The sequence below is a fragment of the Cavia porcellus genome, unplaced genomic scaffold (assembly GCF_034190915.1).
Source record: "Cavia porcellus strain 051 isolate PalLab524CR breed Dunkin Hartley unplaced genomic scaffold, mCavPor4.1 scaffold_30, whole genome shotgun sequence".
Lineage (NCBI taxonomy): Eukaryota > Metazoa > Chordata > Mammalia > Rodentia > Caviidae > Cavia > Cavia porcellus.
The window spans coordinates 7,013,250-7,035,063 of NW_026947513.1; the positions used below are offsets into that span (position 1 = coordinate 7,013,250).

At 48.8% G+C, this 21,814-nt stretch overlaps 2 protein-coding genes across 6 annotated transcripts in view; one reads left to right on the forward strand and one right to left on the reverse strand.

Annotated features, from left to right (window-relative positions):
- The first annotated feature begins 1,749 nt into the window (after positions 1-1,749).
- Sod3 (superoxide dismutase 3) lies at positions 1,750-7,250 on the forward strand. Its single transcript, XM_003467399.5, has 2 exons — positions 1,750-1,946; positions 5,574-7,250. The coding sequence occupies exon 2, from the start codon at positions 5,589-5,591 to the stop codon at positions 6,327-6,329; it is 741 nt and encodes a 246-aa protein (XP_003467447.1). The 5' UTR covers positions 1,750-1,946; positions 5,574-5,588; the 3' UTR covers positions 6,330-7,250.
- A 2,990-nt stretch (positions 7,251-10,240) lies between these two features.
- Ccdc149 (coiled-coil domain containing 149) overlaps positions 10,241-21,814 on the reverse strand; it is an 89,410-nt gene continuing 77,836 nt past the window's right edge. For all 5 annotated transcript variants that reach the window (XM_063240571.1, XM_023564070.2, XM_063240570.1 and 2 more), the window contains one exon: positions 10,241-14,647. In XM_063240571.1, coding sequence (XP_063096641.1) covers positions 14,220-14,647 — 428 coding nt within the window. In that variant the 3' untranslated portion in view covers positions 10,241-14,219. The remainder of the gene's footprint in view (positions 14,648-21,814) is intronic.

Here is a 21,814-nt window from a genome sequence, read left to right on the forward strand (position 1 = left end):
GTCCAGAACTGGCCCACCAGGCAGGGCAAGGAGGACCTCGGACAGATGCTCTGTGGATTTATAATTTGTGGTCGCCTACACAATACCACTTGCAAGACTAAAAATGGCTTCCCAGAAGAAAATACCAGAACAGAGCAAGGGGAGCGCTTTCTTGGACATTAAAAAGCGTGCAGTTAGTCTAAACAAAATGGTAGCCATAGAGTTATTTCAAAAACTGAATGAAAATTTTTAAAAAATTGTTTTGGATGATCAGTTCACAATGAGAAGGTAAAGGTCTGCGGGGGATGGCTTCCGGAACTTGGAAACTCATTCGTGGAGCACAACAACCCCCATCCACAGAATCCAAGCTCATTCATAGAGAACAACTGCGCCCACCCACAGAATCCAAGTTTATTTGTGGAAGACAACCACGCCCATCCCCAGAATCCAAGCCCATTCGTGAAGGACAACCAAGCCCACCCACAGAATGCAGAGCTGTAGGACTGAACTGCTTTGTCCAAATGCTTAGCCAGAGGTCCAAGCAGGGCAGGGGGCTGGAAGCCCTGAGTTCTGAGAATTCTCCATCTTACCTTCTGGATCAGCTGCCTCTGGACAAAAATCTTTCGTTTGAGCTTGTTATGCCAACCATAAGTTCTCAAACCCGGTTGACTATCACGACCACTGGCTTTTAAAACTATTTCAAGAGGTGTCTATTGTGATCTATTGGCCTGGGGTGGGGTGCAGAAGCCTACATCATTCAACAAGCTTCCTGCTGCCAGGGCTAGTGCTGGGGATCCCAGGGGCCATGTCCCTCCTTCCCTGGATGCACTCCCCCCATCCTCACTGCTGTTGTCTCTTTTCTTAGTGTGAACCCCAAGAGGCCAGGACTCCTGTAGCTCTGGGTCCCCAGTGCTCAGCATAGTCACAGTCGCTTACCTCCAGTGCACAGCCTGGCAGGGGGCAAGCACCCAATGGCCGTTTGTTGAAGGGACCCAGGAGGACAGGCAGGCAGCAGCAAGCTGCCTTTTCCCCTGCGGGCTCTTCTGGGAAAGAAAGGCTTCTATTTCTAGCAAAAGCTGCTGTGATGTAGAAGAATTTGTGGCGACGAGAGAGAAAAGGACCTTGTAAAAGGAAAGGCTTTTGCCCCGGAAAGACCACGTACCCTTTTAAAATGCTCCTCTGTCATTTTAATAACAACAATGACAGCGACAGTGGCATTAATGTCATTATTTAGGAAAGCCGGGAACTGGCTTTTGGGGGTAGGGGTCACATTTGTATGACAGTCTTGTTTCATCTTCACAGTAATGGTGCACGGTGCCGTGTCACATGCCCATTTGACAGACACTGCAAGCAAGGCAGAGGGGAAGGTGTCATGGGTCCAGGAGCACAGTTGGGAAGAGACAAAACCAGAGCTCTGCACTGTGAGATGTGCTGCTCACCTCTTTACAGAGACCACCAAATTCTGGAACAAGCATCACTCACGTACGAATGCCAAGAGCCTGCGTTTAAACACATACCAGCATCCAGCAAAAATAAGTCAACAGCTGAGGCACTGAGGGGAATGGAAGATCGCTCATAAAGCAGCCATTGTGCACCTCTCCAAACAGGCTATTTTCTTTCTCCTGTTTATCTCCCCGCTGCATGCTGAAGGTCACAGGCTACGTCTGTAGAAACCAGGGACGTCATGAAAAAGCAGACTTGGCAAGGGGGCCGAGGATGGGAAGGGATAGGGAGGTGGGGACAGAGGAGGAGGAGGAGGCGAAATGATTTTGCAACAAGGGATATTTGGCTGGCTTTTCCTCCCTAAACGGGCCCAATGACCTTCTTGCCTCCTACTGACCACTCCCTAAGGGCTGGCTTCCCTCTGCTCACAAACAACCCAGCCCAGGAGGTGGCCTGAATTCCTGCCGTCACCACTGGTGCTGCTCCACACAGCAGGAGGAGAGGTCTCCTGGAAGGCTGTTCAGGTGGGTGCCAACTTCAGACGGGGTCTGTTCTTCTCAGTGTGTGCTTCTTAAGAGCCAGCAGTCGGTTGGGGCAGGAGGCCTTGTCTTGGGGAAACACTTAAGGACAGGCCTGGCTGCTTTGGAGGAGCAGTGTGGCCATGAGGAGGAAGGCGATGGGGGGAAAGAAGCTGTTTGCTCTGCCAAGGCCAGTCCAAAAGGACTTGTGCATTAGCAAAAAGAAATCCTACGAGAAGTAGATTTCTCAGAGTTGCCTCACTGAAGGTTGCCTGGCTTGGAGACTGGAACTAATGAGGGACAGGAGGTACTTGAAAATCAACACTAGGACAAGCATGGAAGGTGAGGCCCTGGCCGGACCACCGCCAGCTCCCACCAAGGGCTCCTTCTGGGAGGGAGCTGAGGGATACAGATCACCTAAAGCTCAGGAGGAGTTTTCAAGGCTCAAATCCTTGCAGATACGGAGCCAGGTTAAGACAAGGCCTGTTAGCTTCTCTCTGACAGTCTTATCTCCTCTGCAGACCATGCACAGATACTGAAAAAACCAGCTTGCGTGTTCACCGTGAAACTGGGCAAGAGGCTGTCCCAAAAGGCTGGGCCCCAAGTGGAGGCCCCAAGACAGAGAGGGCAGAATCCTAAAAAGTAGGACTCAGAGCTTACCTGGATGTAGGAAGCCTTTTGCTTTTTTCTTTTCTTTCTTTCTTTCTTTTTTTTTTTTTTTTTTTTTTTTTGATTTAGCAGTAAAATAGCTCCTTCAAATATTTATTATTTCCCATGTAGTCCTGTAAAACAAAGTCCACAGAGACTAGCGACAGCCTGATTTTGTTCTCTGCTTTGAAAGAAAACTTCTCCAGGCACAGAGAACTGCTAGGCATCAGGGTGGCCCCAGGAGGAGGTTCCTACTGGGAAAGCTCCAGGGAAGTCCCCCACCTCCCTGCCCACTCCCAAGGATTTAGTAGTAATGCCACACCAAGCCAAGTCAGAAGCTGGTCCCTGGCTATCACTGTCTTTGCTTCTTGTCCTGCCTTCCTGGCTATTCCTTGGCGATTTGGATGGGCACGTGCTACTTCTAAGGTTTCCATCATGGCTTTCTGGACTGATGGTCCCAGCATTTCCACTGGTGGCTTCTTTGCTGAGAACTCTTCATATCAGGCTCTGGGCTACAGGTCCTAGCTGGGTGCTTCATCATGGGGGCCCTGAACAGTGTGTAAGGGGCAGCAGATCACATTTTAGCAGTTCTAAGTGTCTCCAGCCAGTCAGCAAGCTTCTAAGGAGAGTGTTACTATCTCTGCTGCAGATGAGAAAGCTGAGGCTCAGAGGGGAGGCAGGCCTGTGGACACTTTGCAGTCCAGCATTAGCTGCTGCACTGTATAAAACATGACAATGACTGCTAACTCTTAGAGTCCAGGGGACCATCAAGCTTTCAATTCATGAGGTCCAGAATCCATTCTTGTAATCGCCCTACTAATGAGCCTTCCTATGACAGTTCTGCAGAGAATACAGACCCAATCCTGGATTTGTTCTTGTAAATGGCATCTACTTTGGGTTTAAAGAAGGCCCTTGAAAGTGTACTTGACCTTCAGACTAGTTCTTCAGAGGCATCGTCAGTCCCTCTGGGCCGGTTTTAAAATGTGGAAGAATTCTGATTTATAAACACCTCACCCAGGCCTCAGCATGCTCTCGCTGGTGTGACTGGCCTTATTTCACAGGGCAGGAGCCTGAGGCTGAAAGTGAGCAGCCCTGGAGGTCACAGGACAGTTAGCCCTCAGCTCCCCTTGAACAAACTCTGTCTGTACTGATCAGACTTTTTTCTCATTGTTCCTTAAACAATACGGTCTAACATTTATCTATCTACATAGCACTTACAAAAATGTAATGAGTAACCTAGAGATGCCTTCGGGTGTAGGAGGAGACCTGTAGGTTATGTGGGAATTCACTGGCGTTTCATATAATGGACGTGAGCACCAAGGACTTTGGAATCCACAGAGTGGAAGGAGTGGCCGTGGGACCCCAGATTCCTACCGATCCTGAAGGTCGACTGTTTTTGTTGTAACTAAGATTCAAATCCAGACCTGACTCACAGTCACTTCCCAGGCCTCAGAATCTTTGAGTTTTCTTTACACAAGGAAGCCCACCACTGAATTAGAATCTCATGGGTGGGGCCCGAGCATCCAATTTTGTAAAGCCCACATCTGACGAGCAGTCAACAATAAGCTAAATCTGCTCCCCAAGACTCCCACAGCACCCCACCCTCTGTGGGTGCTGGCTCACGCTGCCTCTCTCCCTCTGGGCCTGGATCCTGTCCATTCCCCCGCAGCAGGGTGTCCCCTGCTAGGAACCTCAGCCATCGTCAGGGGCTCACTCTCCCTCCCTGTTGGCGGTGCTGAACCCCAGGTCTCCCTCACTTTTGGAAAAGCTCTGCTCATTTCCACCTGGGTGAGGTCTCCTCTCTCACAGCTGCTCTGTGTCTCGGTCTCTAGAAGGATGACTCCCATCACCCTCCTGTCCTCTCTACCCGCAAGGTCCAGGCGTCATCCATTCTCCGCTCAGACTTTGTGAACTCTCAACATTTTTTAGCAATTTTAACTGACACAGTAATTGTGCATATTTATAGGTTCCCTGGAAGGGCTCAAGCTGCTGGTATTGGGTCGCATTCAATATGCACAGGAGAAACATGTCTCTCTCTCTCTCTACTTCTCCTTTCTTAGTGGTGAGGACATTCAAAATTCAGTCTTCTTGCATCTAATACTGAACTTTTAAAATTTCGTCGTCACCCACTTCTCCCCGCACTCTAGCCCCGGCCTGTACACACACACCACCTCCAGCCCTTAACACAGCAAAGCTGTCCCTCCGTCCCTGGCTCAGTTTCCTCTCAATCCCCAGCTGTCCATAGTCACAGAGGCAGTGTCCTGGCCACAGTGAATTTCCTCCAACTTTTGTCCTTTCATTACCATGAGCATGTCCTGCCTTCTCTCCTGCCTGAAATGGCTAGCTAGTAAACCGCTACTTGTCTGGTAGAATCCAACTCAGAATCCTCTGGGAATCCTTTCTGGAGGCCTTCTGAGGGTTTGGGCATGACTTTTTCTGTCCTACTGCAACACAAGGTTCCAACATCAATCACAGGATTGTATTGGACTGGCTTGGGGACCAGCCAGCTGCTCACAATCTCCCTCAAGGTTAAGGTTCTGCTATTGCCTGGTATGGGCTGGGTTACCTAATAAAACCGAGTATATTTCCTAAGCCTGCAGACCAAGACAGGAGGCCAGGAGGGCGGGAGGCAGGATGTGGAAAGAGGGCAGCAAGGGGTCAGCCCTGGAGAAAGCTGAGTCTGGAAGGGTCCCAGACATCAGCAAGGCCCTGGGTCTCTCTCCAGACTACCCACAGGACTTGAAGGGACCTAGCTCTGTGAGTGTCTCCAGATGGGATCTCACCCAGTTTTACTAACCTAGCACCTTGCTCAGTCCGCTGGACATAAAGCAGGCCCATTTGCCAATTGAATGTCTGCTGGACCAGGAAGGCCCTTTGGGGAGCCCGGGAGGTGGGATGAGGTGGATCTGTCGAGGGCAGGGACCCTGAGACTTGCTATTTCAAATGACCGAGGTGTTCTGCCCTGTCTCCATGGGGCGCCTTCAGGTGCAGACCCCAGCCATGCTGGCCCTGCTGTGTGGCTGCCTGCTTCTGGCAGCAGGTTCCATGCACACCCTGAGCAGCTTGGTCCTGGCGGAGCCCAGCCCCGACCTGATGAAACAGATCGGAGACATGTATGCCAAGGTGACAGACATCTGGCAGGAGCTGACGCAGCGGCGGGAGGCGGCTAGCCAACCAAATGCAGCGCTCCACGCAGTGTGTCGCGTGCAGCCGTCCGCCACGCTGGACGCCAAGCAACCCCGGGTGACTGGCCTCGTCCTCTTCCGGCAGTCTGCACCTGAGGCCAGGCTGGAGGCCTTCTTCGACCTAGAGGGCTTTCCAGAGGAGTCCAACAACTCCAAACGCGCCATCCACGTGCATCAGTTCGGCGACCTGACTCAGGGCTGTGACTCCACCGGGCCCCACTACAACCCGCTGTCCGTGCTGCACCCGCACCACCCTGGCGACTTTGGCAACTTCGTTGTGCGCGACGGCCGCGTCTGGAAACACCAGGCCAGCCTCCCCGCCTCGCTGGCCGGCCCGCACTCGATCCTGGGCCGCTCCGTGGTGGTCCATGCCGGCGAGGATGACCTTGGCCGCGGCAACAACCCGGCCAGCGTGCAGAACGGCAACGCGGGGCCCAGGCTCGCCTGCTGCGTGGTGGGTACCACCGGCGCCGAGCCCTGGACGCGCCAGGCGCGGGAGCACATGGAACGCAAGAAGAGGCGGCGCGACAGCGAGTGCAAGACAGCCACTGCCTGAGCGTCCTGGGGCGCCCCCGTGCATCAGAGACCACCCACCGCCTCCCCGGGACACCCCACACACTCCCATGCGCCCTTGCAGGACGCTCATCCCCCTGGACACCCCACCATGCCAGGATCTCCCTGTGTGCCCCAAGAGTCCCGTATCTCCCCAAGGGCTCCATTCCCAAAACACCCCCATGCACCGAGAGCCCTCTCACCAGGACACTCTATGTACCGCTGTGCGCCCCGAGAGCCCCTCCTGCCAGGACACCTCCCACCAGAATCCTCTCTGTCTTAACAACCACGTGTGCCCTGAGACTCCTTTGTACTCCGGTGCCTTTCCACCCCAGTATACCCTAAGGATCCTCCTCACCAGGACACCCTTGTGTACTCTGAAAGCCCTACCTCCAGGCTGGAGGAGATGCCCTCTATACGGTTCCACATATCCAGGGCCCCTGTGTGTGCAGAGAAAATGCTGTGTGCCCCTTGACCTGTCTGCCTTGGAGCCCCTCTACCTTTGCACCCACACGCATCTTTCAGCCTGAGGTCTCCTCGTGGGCCAAGATGCTTCCCTCTGAGGGCCACCGATGAGCTCCAAACTCTCAGGCCCCCTCCCCAGGTGTGTGGAAATACAGCATCCACCTTGGGTCTCTCCTGCTGAGATCCCTTTCCTCCCTGAGCCCCAGACCCCACAGCCCCCTCCTGTGACCCCTGAGATCATTTTCAATCTTGAGAAAGAAAGAAAGACCTGCTCCCTTAGACTCCTCCCTGGCGTGGGAGGTTGCCCAGGGACCCTCTCGTGTTCACACCACTAGTGGTGCGGCCAGAAGTTACCATCCCCCACGCGCCTTCTGCTGTTTTGCCCGCACCCCCTGGGGAGAGCTGCTCTTCAGGGCTGTCTCTGACAAGCTCTGTTGCATAGTAAAAATTCGGCAGTTCAGTCCTGCGCCAGGCCTTCCTTGGTTACTGTGTTTATCTGAGTTTTTTCTTCCAAAACAAACTTCCTTTTTTCTTCCTTTCCCCTCTTCACTTTTTCTTTTCTTTTTTTTTTTCTTTTTTTCTTGCTTTCTCTCTCTCTCTCTCTTTTCTTGAGATAGTAAAAAGAACTTCTCAAACCTTTGCAGGATGTGTTCCCTGCTATAACCCCACTGGAACAATGTTCAGTCATGCATGATGGTGCCCTTTCCAAGTTGGGATTACCACCATGGGAATCACCAGAATTACATAAGGGTAGAAGTTCATGTGTGTACACGAGTGTGTGTACCCACGTGTGCATGTGTGTGTGTGTGTGCATACATATTATGTCATATATGCCTCAGAGCTGTGAAATCCAAAAGGCGGGGGAGGTCCATTAGGAGGAAATGTTGAGTCCCTGGCCCGGGAGGGAGTGAGGCCAGATGGGACCCGCCCGGCCTTGGTTCATTGTTTCCCAGGTGTAATAAGAAAGCACCAGGGAAGCCACACCTGGGCAGGTCACGGTGGGTGGTTGTTGCCAGCTGGGATTGTTAGCATTCTCCAGGATGATATGCGGCACAGGGGTCAGGGGAGCAGAAGCTGCAGGCTGAGTTTGACTGGGCCCTGGGGGGGGGGGGGGTTCCAGGTCCCTTTATGCAAATTATCACCTGTGGTAGACTAGAGCAGCTTTGAGCAGACACCTTCATTCACCAAGCTGGAGCACCTGTGTGTGGCCTGCCTCGAGGGGGCGTCACTCCCCAGCTAACCTCCCCGCCCAGAGGCAGCTCCCATTTCACCTGGGCTCATCAAGCAGTGAGTCAAACTGAACCACAGCCAAAAACCCGTCCCCAGTGGTTATTTTTACCGCAAACTAGGACTAACTTGTTATTTCTAAATCTTTGCTTGAACTCAAGCGACAACTGAAAAGACTGCTGTCTTTGCTCCACCACCTGGTCCTTACTGGTGTGAAATTTTCAGTGGAGACTGCACGGAAGGGAATCAGCAGCAGCCTCGGAATAGCCTGAACTTGTTTTTTTGGTTTGGGTACTGAACTCAGGACCTCATACTTGCCAAGCAGGCACTGTGCCCCTGGGAAGAGGGCTGGCGGAGAATCCTGCCGGGCGGGGGAAACAAGTGAAGTGCAAACAACAATGCTATCACAAAATTGTAGTTCATCTTAAGGACAAAGCACCGCACGTGGAAGGTGAGCTCGAAAGCCCTGATGAACGTTTAAATAAGAAAAAGACGCATTGCTATTAATCGCCCCCCAGTGCTCCCCCTGCTGCAGAGACCCTCATCCATCATTCTTGCTGCTTGCTCTGGGAGTCCTGTTCCTTGTCTTCAGTTGTAATAGCTTGGCTGCCTCCATGTTCTGACCTGATTCAAAATGTTTATGTTTCATGGTCATTTTGACTTTGGAGAAAAGCCAGAAATCTCACAGTCCCAGATCCAGCGATAAGAGGATGAGGACACACTGTCGTGTTTTTATGTGAGGGAAGTGATGTGTCTGGAAAATGGCCCGAGAAAGGGGTAACAGGCGTCCTCCACTGTGACAACACTCTATCACACATCACATCTAGTATGGTGATCGAACAGTAGTGTCTCCTCCTCCACGCTGTTCATCCGATCTGGTACTATGTGACTTCTAGCACTTCCCCAAGGCAGAATAAGCAGTGAAAGGTAACATTTTGAATTGGTTCAGGATATTGAGGAAGCCAGCACAGTGCAGCTGAAGACACTCCTGAAAGAGGACCTCCAGAGCTGCTTCAGAAAGTGCCAAGAACAATGGGATTGGTGTGTTGGAAGACAGGCAGGGTATTCAGAAGGAGACTAACAGCAATGCGTCTCTCGCTGTAATTTTAAAAAATATAAACGCTGAATATTTCGATTGCACCCGATAGCAATGGGGTCAGAACCCCTGTCTGAACTCTGACTCTGCTCTACTTCATGCTGTGTGGCCTAAATAAGTCGCTTAATTTGTCTGAGCCTGGGTTTTCGTTCTTGTAAGATAAGATCATACCCTGGATTCTTCTGAAGATTATCACAAGTGTTACTCATGAGAGGTACATAGCATCACATTGATAAGGATCTACTTAAGAACAGTGGCTAAAGACAGAAAAATACCAAAGCTATCATGTGAGGACGTCACACAGCTAGGAGTCAGTGAACGGAAGGTCACCGTCTTTGAGTTTTCTAAGAAGAATTTCTGCCACCCCTGGGAGGCTGGAAGAGAGAACCTCTGCTATCATGGCTCTTGGCGGGAGGGGCCTAAGAGAAGGGGGGGCTTGTGAGCCAGAAGGCAGACAGCCACCAGGCCCGCCCACTGGACCTGACTTGGCCCCTGGAGTCTATTTTTGCTCCTCTCATCTTACAGACCTATTTTGTTAATCTCCTTATATTTGCTGTTTTGACTTGCCAGCCAGCTTGCTAATCAGTTTGCCCATTTGACTCACAGGGTTTGCATTTGTCACTGGGACCTAAACACACACTTGTTTTGATTTCTTTTTGTAAAATTAGAAGCGTTTGATGCAATGACTCTACCTAGACACAGCTGGTAAAGTGAGAATAACGCTCAAGTTTGTATAGTTTAAACACAATGTAGACAATAATTAGAAATGCTATCTTTAGATGCTTAGGATAAGCTTTTTCTCAGAATTGCAGTGAGTTTTTTTTTCCCCGAGTAGGGCTTTTTAGTGCATATACACAGAAATACTAAAAACGTGAAAAAATAGAGCAAATCAGTGAGCACTTGGGTCCAGTTGAAAGACTGCAGGAAATAAACCAACTGATTTTAGATCTGCCTTTTTTGACTGAATGCATAAAATCTTTACATTCACCGTATTTTTTCATGGCTACCATATGATGAAGTAATTTTAAGGGACAGATTGTGACTGGTAAGTCGCTACAATATGCTATAAGCAGTGCCCGGTGCTGAGAGAGAATGGCATACATAATACAGATAATTAGTCACCTACATCAAGAAAATCATCACATTTTTATTTCAAGTAAAAACAAGATATAGTTATGATACACAGTGATCATAGACTCTAATATGGTCAGGCCTGCAAAGGAAGAGAAGCTACATCTTTCTTTACATAAAACTACAAAGAGCAGCTGGTTTTAAGAAAAAGTCAATTGTTTTACATTTAACAGGCCCTCAGGGCCTTGGCTAAAATCCCAAAATGTGTTCCTGAGCTCTCACAAATTCTCCGAAGTCAAACTTCCCAGCGCTATGCAGACTCTCTCGTGCATCCAGAAGAAACAGTCTTGTTTAGCAAAGACCTGATAAGAAAGAGAAGGCAGCACATCCACAGCTATCATGTCAAATTGCCCTCATGCTGGATCGACTCGTTTGGCTTTGCTTTTGTGCACAACCGTCACATGGAGAGACCAGTCCTTGTTTATTTCTGCTTTTCTTTCTAATTAGATTCCCGAGTTCCTAGTTGCAGCTCTGTCTGCACTTTTCTCCATCCTGAAAGCCATCTGGGGGAAAGGAATGTGGTAAAGCCATGAGCCTGGGACAGTGCTTTGGGTTTTTGACACTCTAACTGGAAACCTCTGATGGTACCTTGGTTTTTATTGAGAAGGATTGTCTCAAATGGAGCCTTCTGGAATGAAAGTAGAGGGAAAAAGCCATCTAATCGGGACCTTTTGCAAAGAGAAGTGAGCGCCAGGCAGCCAGCCACAGGGCAGTGGGAAGGCAGTGAAGCCAGAGGGCACCCTCTTGGTAGAGGCTTGGAAAACCCAGAGGGCAAAGCCACGCGGCCACTGGAGAGAGACAGAGAAGAAAACCTCAGAGAGCTAGTCTTCAGAATTCCCTAGAGACTGAACTTCTCGCGCCCCAGTTGGCTGGCAGACACATGCGTTTGGGAAGAGCAAAGCAACAAGGGAAATCTAACCAAGTTCCTTAAGGTTGCCATCAGACAGGAGGCTGCGGGGTCGGGGCCTCCTAGCAGTGAAGCTGGGTGGTAGTGGGGGTGCAGCAGGGGGAGGAGGGGGCAGGAGCGGCATGGAGGGAAGGAGCCAGGGCCGCCTGCCTTATGAACACCAATCCTTTCTGCAGGCCTTAATTAAAGACAAACACCTGTATGTAAAACTGCACGCCAAGCAGCTGCAGGAACAGAGCTGTACAGGGGTGCAGCACGTGTACCCCGTTTTCATCAGGAGGCCTGCCAGCCCTGTGTCCCTTACCCCAGCTCAGAAGTCTGCGGGAGCCTCAGGACAGGCGGGCCTGCAGCGGAGGGACAAACCCTCTCCAATGCAGGGGACCACAGAGAAGCGGGTGAAGCGGGGGTGCAGTCTTCTTCTCACCGACCCTAACGTTCCGGCTTTCAAAGCCGGGATAAAGGAGAAACCGCGGGGCTCAGAGGAGATGCTACAGCGCCCACTCAAATCTCCTTAAGTCTGCGCCTCTAACTTACGATTTTGATATGACAGTCACCCCTCTCATGCCTACAGATCCAGGACAGGGCCCCTCCTCAATTCTGAGGGTAAACCTCATACACCTAAACCTATCATTGTACCATCTTCTTGCGGGGGATTGACTCACAGGCATATGAAGATTCTGAGTAATGAAATATGGCAGAAGCTGGGCCTCTTGCTATTGAAACACACACATAGATTGTTGGGAGAAACTTCCTTCTGCCTTTGGACATACGTGAGAATGAGTGATGCCTGGAGCTATTGCAACCGTCTTGTTATCATGAGGAAGTAGCAGACATGGAGGCAAATGGAGATGGAAGGTGGAAACTCAGACCATCGGTGACTTTCTTGAAGGAAGCAGCCTTGGGACCTCCTACGTCTGAAGCTCTTGTGATGCCGTAGAGTTTGCATCACTATTATTAAGTGTCACAGGTGTGAATTGTTACTGAAAGTTCCACGTCCGTGCAGGGCTGTGTGGTGGCATGAGGGAAGAATGCCACACACTTTCACAAAGGCTAAAAGACAACCATGAGTAGTTGCCCAATCTCCCTTTAATGTCTGTGGTACCACGCGGGTGGGGACAGCAGAGATATGACAGTGTCACACAAGGGAATGGAGAGTTGCCATGGTTACCTATGTGCCAGGATCAAACCTGTCTCCCATTCCACCTAAGAACACAAGAGACTACCAGACCGACGGCGGGCACATTGTTAAAGCCGCAGCTCCTCTGATCTCAGCTTCCCAAACCCAGCCTCTCTGGGACTCAGTTTCCCTGGCCCTGGTGGAATGTGTTGGGTTTTATTACAAGCCCTACTATCCAGAAAGCCCTGCAGAGATAACTGCGGTTGACCATGTGGCAAACCAGAGCTCGGGTGAGCACCTCAGCTGCAGAAGTGACCTGCCAGGAAAGGATGTTATGGAGTTCCCCAGGGAGCAGAAGGACCCTGTGGAACGGGGAAGGCTGAAGCAGCATTAGGAGCAGCTAAGTGTCCTTGTACCCCCAAGTGACAGGGCACCGGTTCCAGCATGCTTCAGTTCTGCAGGCGGGTAGCCTCAGGGGAGCTGGGAAAAAGCAGTCGGAGGCCCCAAGGTGTGCACTTGACCCAGCCCAGGTCCTTGCTCTGCACGCTCCCTCTCCCCCCACCAGAGTGAGGACTGTGATGTCTGCCAGCAGCGTCACCAGGAGATGCAACCTGGCAGGAAGGTGTCGGTGGGGGCCAGCCTCCCATGAGCAGGCGTCACACCTAGATGAACCTGTGTGTACGTCAGGTTTTGGGGTGAATTTCTTTGTCCTGCAGGCAGGTGTCTGCAGTGCAATGCTGCTTCTCCAAGGTGTTTTGTGTGGTGGGATCTGGTATGGGGCTCTTGGGAGAAATGAACTGAGTCCAGCTTGTAGAAAGTCCGCAGCTCAGAGACCCTGCAGTTTCCTGCAGCCCCAAATGCTAGGTGGAACTGATGAGTCTCATCCCTAGAAGAACCAGCACTGGCCATACCCTCCTTTCTTACCCTTGGACCTTGCCCGGAGTCCCCCAGGCTCCTCCTCGCACCACACTGGATGAGGTCACTTTGTTTGCTCTCTTTCCCCACCAGGACCACGAGCTCTGTGTCTTGTCTTTTAAAACCCCATACCTGAGGCCCCAAAGAGACATTCTGTTGAAGCACTAAAGGGTTCTAGGTTCAGGTGGTGCAGGACAGTAGACTGACACCATACTGCCTGCTCTTTCCCAAACCCAGAATGGCCTCCAAATCCTACAGATAGCACAGGCTGAAGAAAGCAAACAAACATTTCTACTTCTAGCTCTCATCTCTTTTCAGAAGCAAAGAATCACATCATCTCTGGGAGTCTCAGGCCCTCCTCCTCCTCCACCACTTCCAATCAATTAATCCCCCAGATTTACAGGCTAGAAAACTCAGCTCTAGTAGTATGCAAACAGGCCTCTATGGGGACTAGGGATTTCCTTCCAGAAGGCCAACCTTCTCAGCCACTTCAGTCCCTTTCCACCCACCAGCGGGCACCTTGACGCACAGGGCCAATGACAGGATGCCAAGAAAGCCCATGCAGGGAGGTCTACTGGGCCCCGAAGACACAGGATGCTCCATTACTTCTTTCTTTCCAGCTGCCTGTCCATCACCAGCCCTGACTCAAAATCCCCTCCAATTCCAGCTCTTTCCATAATTTTGATCCACAACATCAAATGCTAATAGAAAAACATCTTATCTCTAATAAAACAAATGCTGACAGAAAGACAGAGGCCGAAGACCAGCCATATGGCAGCCTGGCCCTGTTCACAGCCGCACATCCTTGGCAGAAAGAGATGACACTCGAGAAGCTTGAGGACCTGTGTTTAATAAATCACACCCCGCAGGCATCGTCGGGACGTTCACAGTTTGCGACAGGATCTGAGCCATTCCTCATTTGCAGAGGCTGAGGTGTTTTAGGGGAAAGCGACCTGTGCATGTGTTGTGACGCTTCATTCTTTTCTCGCCATCCCTGGTGCCTGCAAAGTGTCACCGTGCTGGACTCTGTTCCCCTTCATGTTTGCAGGACACTGCCTGTGTCCTCATCCCCTGAGATTCCTTTACTGTCTTCCAGGGCAGCAGCTTCAGCCGCCGGCTGGGTGGGGTCCAAGCTGTCCAGGAGGGATTTGGGGAGCTCCTCGTTGGAGGCCAGGCCCAGGCCCACGGATGAGCTCTTTGATCCCTCCAGGGGACTCTCTCTCCTGACCCCTTCCAGTTCTGCAGCCGCCTGCTCCTTTGTCAGTTTAATTATTTCCCTTCCAAGCCTGTTTACTGCTTCCTCCTCAGAAGGTAGCCGGGGTAATGAAGGATGAAAGTGCTTGCGTTGGCTCCCATGACTCGGGTTTGCTGGGGAGCTGACAGCGGGCCTCCCACCATCCTCGGGCGCTGTCAACGCCTCGGCGGCAACACAACTTTCATCTCCTTCCTGCTGCTGAGCCTCCCCTGAAAACAGAGTGAAAACAGCGTCAAACTCTGGCAGCATTCAGCCTTCGCTCTGCCTCTCCATCAGAGAGCGATGGCTTCCGAGGCCCTACGGCAGTGCCCGCTCCATGCCAGGCACTGGAGTCCAGCCAGCAGGGGGACACAGGACCCACATTCAAAAGGCGAGTAAGTGTGATGGCTGCAAACAGAGCACCTCGTGGGGTTCAGAACCATCCTCTTAGGTGTCTGGGTGCTCTGGCTGCCTCTCTAATAGGGGCTCCTTGTGCCTATTAAGTATTCAATGCAAGGACAAAAGTTTTGTCTTGGCAGCTCTGGGAAGACTTGAGGCTCTTTAGTAATGAACGGTTTCCAGCTGCCTTCAAGGTGGGAAGCTGGATAGTGGGGGAGGAACTTAGTGCCGCCCCCATTCTCCATCAGCACCTCGTGCTTTGATGCAGGCCCCTAATGTTTGCTGACTTCCACATAAAAGATTATATGTGAAAGCAGCTTCAAGCTTTCTCCCTCAACAGTAAGTCTTTATCACCAAAGGCTCATCTATACAGTAGAAATTCTACAGCTACACCTAGGGAGGGACCGGAGACAATGGGGAGCCCTAGGTGTTGGCACTGTCTCCCCTGCTCACTTGTTTTGCGGTTGGAACAACTCACATAGCTTCCATTCTTGGGTACAAAGTGAGGGGCAGGACTCACTGGTGTGCCTTCCAGATCTGATGAGTGACGGGCTCAGCCGACTGGGGAGCAGGTGGGCAGGGTCACTCTTACTGCTTGGCTACGTGCATTCAACACCTGGCTCTGTGTCTTACAGAAACCAAACACTGATGAAGTAAGCATCGTGAAAGGGCCAGAGGTGGCCTAGTTCTAGCCTGTACACAGGTCCTGGCCTAGGGAGCACGGCCTGGGTGTACTCCCTGGCACTCCTGCATGGATCCGCAGAGCCCTGCTGTGATCAGGCTTGCTATCAGATGTAGGAAGGGCATTAGCAGGTTGCAGGTTGGGCAGTGGGGAGCTGCAGCACTGCGGGAGGCTCAGGAAGGAGCTGAGCATGTTTGGACAAGGCTTGTTCTGCTTACAGCCTTTTATCAGGGCCTTGCTGACCGGGACCCACTGTGATTCCTTCCCTTGGGTCCTCGGCAAGGCCCTCTGATTTGCTCCTGCCTTGCTCTCCAGCCTCATTTCTCAGTTTGGCCACATATGCTTGTCCTCCCAGCCAGGGGACACACCCTTCAAATCTCCATACGTGCCACTCCCAGCCGACACTTGTTGGATTCTCTTTTGTGCTAGGGAATGTACCAAGTTCTTATTCTAGAACTTAAATCCTTAAATCCACAAGACTAACATATTCTAAACATACAGAACAGCTTAAAAATATACCTTTTTAAAAAAAAAATGGAAGTATAACATCTGTAGGGAGATGTGGACGTATCTTAATACACATCTCCGAGCCAGTCAGCTTTCCATCCTCATAAGAGACACTGCAATGATTAACTTATAAAGAAAGAGGGTCCCAGCCCACGGCCAGCCCACTGACTCCAGGGCTATGTGTTGGGCAGCACATTTTGGTGGGAGTGTGAGGGACAGCTGATCTAATGGTGCGGATGCAAAAGACAGTAAAGAAGGGGCTGTGCGTCACCACCCCTTTCAAGGCCACACCTCCAGGGACCTGAAGACTTCCCACCAGGCCCCACCTTTTGAAGGTCTCACTGCCTCCCACTGGCACTTCCCTGAGGACCAAGTCTCCAACACAGAGGCCTCTGGGGGACAGTCAAGACCCACAGTGTAGTAAGCACAGTGAATGTTCATAAGGTGAACACATTCACATAACTAGGCTGAAAAAAAAAATCACCAGTTCCCTCTCAACACCTCCCAGTCCGGTGCGCCAGACCCTCTTCCTAGTCCCTTCTCTTCTGCCAAGAGTAACCGCTGTCCTATTTAGAAAGCCAAAAGGAGTTTTGCCTGGGCTCTAATTTTATATACAGGAATCTTACTGGGCGTGCTTGTTTGTGTCTGGCTCCTTTTGTTATCTACATGAGGCTTGTAAGATTTACTCATGCTATTGTGTGTAGAATTTGTTCCTCGGATTGCCAAGTTTTCAACAAATATTGAATGAAAACAGGCCATTCACAGAAAAACAAACGGACAGCAAACATTAAACAATTCACAACATCATTCATAATTAAAGCAATTAAAGTCACAACAGGATTTAATTTTTCATCTATCAAACTGGCAAAATTTCAAAGGTTTTATAAAGCTTAGTGTTGCTAAGGATGAGGGGGAAAAGGTACAATCCTAGAAAGTAAGACAACAGAAGATAGTAACATTGTTTGATAGGCCATTTGGATAATATGTCATAACCTTAAAAGCATTTATCCTGACACAGTGATTCTCTGCTTAGGAATCTATCTGTGGCTATCAGCCTAAGCGTGTCAAAATACATATTCCTGTACGCTCACTCTAATCTTGTTTTTAATAGTAGAAACCTAGAAAGGATCTCAGAGGCCACCAACAAGGGAAGTACACTTGCAGAGTTGTAAAATTCTTTCCACGGGAAAGAACTGACTGGAAATGTTGGGACCAGAAGAGATTCAGATTTCAGACTTTTTTGGATTTTAGAGTATTTTCATATATACACTATAATGAGATCTCTTGAGGATGGGACCAAAGTCTAAACATGAAATCCATTTATGTTTCATATATACTTTATACATAATCATAATATTGGAAGTAAACTGTATTTTTAGCCTGTGTTTTCACTGCAACCTGTCAGCTGAGGCCAGCTGTGGAATTTTCCACCTGTGGTATCCAGTGATGCCCAAATTTCCAATTTTGGAGCATTTCAGATTTCAGATTAGGGATGTACAACCTGTAGGCTAAAGGTGTAGGTTACCCCTGGGGAGAAGTCAGAGGGCCAGGGCACGCAGCAAGAGTACAGGAAGGCTTTAACCTTAATTTCACTTTTCTGCACTATTTTTTTTTTTTGCATGCTTGTATTACTAGTCTAATAATGCAAGATTCTGCTAGATTGTGTTCAAATGCAGCTTAAAATTTCTATAATATGTAAAATTATTGTCTGTTACTCATTTTAATTTAAATACAATGCATTGAAGTATTTATGAAATGACTAGTATGTGTTTTTGAACATTTGTTTATTTAACTAAATAACTAAATGCCTTTTTTTAGCATTTGTTTACCTAATATATACTTCTAGTTTTAAGAAATTTAAGACTGGTTATGGAGTTGATAAAGTTTATTCACATATTGCTAAAACAGAGGATTTTGAATGTTACACACACACACACACACACACACACACACACACACACTCTCTCTCTCTCTCTCTAAGCAGTTAAGATTCTGGATATACCAATTACTCTGAAGTGATCTTTAAACATTTACTGAAATGTCACACTGTCATAGTGATTCTATGTGTATAAAGTATATATGAAACATAAGATATATATATAGTTACTTTTATATATATATATAGTTTTATATATATATAGTTACTTTTCTTATCATTGAGCCATAATATCTGATACCCAAGGTTAAAGGAGGAAAGGTTTATTTAGCTCACAGTTTGTAGAGATTTCAGTCCATAGTTGACTGGTTCCAAAGCAGGACAGCACATGACAAAGGAGCAACAACAGTTCCTGGTAGCAGAAGACACCAAAAGCAACTAGAGACAAACTTTTTTCTGTTCCTTATATTGTACACAGGCTGCCTGCCCTAGGGCAGGTGTAGCGCTCATATCCTTAATCTCACCATTGGACCATGAATCAATCATAAACTCTAGAGTTAGCAGCTTCTGAGAAGCCCACCTCCCATGACCACATGAGGCTTTGAGCAGACATTCAGACACGAATTATAACAATATACAATGTTTATATACCAATTAAAGTTTTAACATTTTTAAATGGCTGAACCCTGATTAAAAAACATATATGCTGAGGAATGCTAGAAGAAATGAAACAGTGACACGAGGTGGACTGCAGGATGGAAACGAAACTGCAGGATGCGGATGGAGCACGGAGGAAGAGACAGTGATCACGTGAGACAACAAATACGCTGTTTTCCCTGCAGGCTGTGGTCAACTGAGCACGGCAGGTCCTGGCTGCTGGCCCCAAACCTCACTGCTCTCATCACAAGGATCCCTTTGGCTTTTGACACTGCCATTTCTTTTTTAACATTTCTGATGACCGTAGATGAATCTCAGATACAGATTTCCAGCCAAATCCACCTTATACTTTCAAAAGTCTGTATTCAGCTATAAGCAAATCTGCACTGCTCTCTACTAACAACTGTACCTGGACACCAGACTGCTGTGCTCATAATGGAAATCTGTGTACATATGAAGAGTGGAGCAAGCCTGACTTTTAGAAACAATTCCTATTTGGATCTGGCCAGCCAGGGTAACGATGCATGTCAAATCCTAACAGGTTCCTTGGCTTCCAGCCTCCTCCAAGGACCTTCCCTAAAGTTTCGCTGCTCACAATGGGGTCCAAAGGTCAGCAGCAGCAGCAGCTGCAGCCACAGCAGTGCAACCCTGAGGCTGGTTAGACATGCAGAGTCTCAGGCCCTGCCCTTGTGGACAGGTTCAGAATTTGTGTTTTAATAAGATCCCAGTTCACATAGGTGCAGAAACACAGCAAGCTTGAAGTACAAATCCTACCATGCCTTTGCCCAGCTATAAAACCTTCAAAGGCTACCAGTGCCTCAGGAACAAAGCCTAAGCTCTTCCTCTGGTTCTAACGACCTTCTATGACCTAACACTCATCTCTTTCTACTTGCTACCCTGACATCTTGTATTCCCATGCTCCAACCATATCATCCCTTCATGGGCTGCTACCCTACCCCAGTGCCTTTGCTCAGGTGCTTGATCTCTCCACCCCAGGACTATGGTTTCTTTCCATGTTGAGTGATAAACTGCAAGTCAGCCGTTTCTCCATCTCCTCCATGAAACCTATTTCATTAAATCTGTTCACAGGTCATAACGTCAGTGTCTGACTTCCTACAAGGCTGTATCTGCACCTCCTAAAGAGCTTAATACTTTGTATTTTCCCCCCCAAATTGCTACTTATCACTACCTTAAGTAAAAAAATCTTGCCCACTCAATTTTTAACGTTGCCAATATTCTCCAGTAGTTGCTTATATAGCTCATTAAATGTATGAATATATGGGTTTATACATGAATGCATGAACAAATGAATGTCTTAGCAGACATTTTTATATTAGGTACATTAATACAGGAGAGTAATCTTTGAATTTATGGTATTCAGATTGGTTCCAGGTTGCAACCCTAAAAGTTCTTAAAAAGCTACTTTCTGAAAAAAGAAAAAGATTTCTAATTTACACAAACATTGAGCTACCTCTAAGGTAGCGCAGGGAAGCCATCACATAAATTTTGAACTAACAAATGAAAATTTTTATGGTGTTGTAGAGGGAACATGAGAAACAGTGGGTCAGAGTGAGCGAGTCCCAGCCGTGTGGGGAAGCTTTATTCAAAAGAAGTAAATTACGGTACTTTCTGCACTAAATTTTTTTACCAACATGAGGTGAATAAACTCCTTCTGGAAATTACTCTTATGAAATTACTTCTTCCAGGACACTTAATAATATATTCTGGTGTCCCTGAAAAATTAATTAACCTTACTCATAACAATGTAACCTGTAAACCATTTGCAGCGTTGGGTTTTTTTTTAACCATGGGTTAGGTGAATCTTCATTTACATCTAAGGGAGTGTGGCCTAAATTATACCAAGGCTTTCTGGTCATTGGTATTTTTCCCTTGTGCCGTCTCTTGAGATGACATTCTGCTCATGTCCAAATGTATGGATCTGTTTTTAAATGGCAAACCTCTGAGACCGCTGGAGAGAAGTGTTTAGCTTTTTTGTAATGGGGCTGTCGCCATTATAGGTTACGATGCAGCCACAGCATGGGGAGAGATGAGCACAGGAGGCAGCACTACGGCTTGGTCCTACTGGGCATTTACTTTTTCTGAGACAGGCTGGGCTTTCAGAGCCTTGGCACCATGAAGATTCAGGGGCCAGACACTGGAACTGGCTGACTGACCAACAGCAGGGTTTACCAACCTTCTCGCCCCTCCTGCAAAATATATTCAAGTTATCAGGACATGAGGAAAAGTTCCTCAAGGCATCTCAATGGTTGTGCTGCCTCTGGGGCTCCTGGGTGCTCTGTGTGGGAATGCAACCTCTCTCTGATACTAAGATTCTGGAACAGTAACTCTTCAGCTCCAGAAATTTTAATTTTCTTTTAACTATAAACTCATAGCACTGCTACTTCCATAAAAGACTTCCGAATTAAGAGTCAGAAAATATTATGGCTAATAACAACAATTATTCTGTGCTGTTTTACCAAACAGAATTACTATTATTAATACTTATTAATAATATATATCAATAATGATGAGGCAGTCCAGCAACACAAATGCACTAAGACACAAACAGTGTGGAAAGAAAAGTATGTTTTTCTCTAAAAGAGGAAAAAAGAAAATAGTGTTGCTTTGTAGAAAAGATGACGAGACCCTTAAAGATGTGTCCCCTCCCTTTAGCCTAAAGAGGACATTTGTCTGCCTTTGTGAGCTGGTCTCTGATGGTCTTTGTCCTCCTGAGTATGTGCTGCTTTCGGCTGGAATTAATCAGGGCTGCCACAATGATGGGCCATCCCTGATGCTACATGATGCACCCTTGTCCCCGCCCAGCGCCAGCAGAGGATGAGGTTGGAACAATGAGAGCTAATGATGGAATTCTGGAAGCTATCATTTTGAATCAGTCCATTACTTACAGCAGCCTTGTGAAAATCAAGCCGGGCTCCTGTTCCATTTCATGAGCAGGCCCAGCCCCCTGCTCCCTCAACCCCTCCACAGAGGCTGAGAAATCCAGAACAGACGCAGGCTTTGGGCCTCCATGTGGACACTGGGCACCACCGCAGGATGACCACCAGCCAAGATGTGGGCCCTGGTGCATTGTGGGGCAGCCTTATATGCTGTGTGCTGCAAAGACCCAGGCCAGTGTGGCACCTGGGAGAGTTAGGGACGCTCTCCAGGAATCCCCCTCACAAGCATCTGGGGAAACTCTAGACGCGTCCTGGATTGTACATTTACCACTCACTCACTGTGATGAGTGAAGCGAGCAGGTTTCAAGATACAGCTGTA

Coding starts and splice junctions, on each gene's coding strand:
- Sod3 (XM_003467399.5), top strand. CDS start 5,589: ATGCTGGCCCTGCTGTGTGGCTGCCTGCTTCTGGCAGCAGGTTCCATG.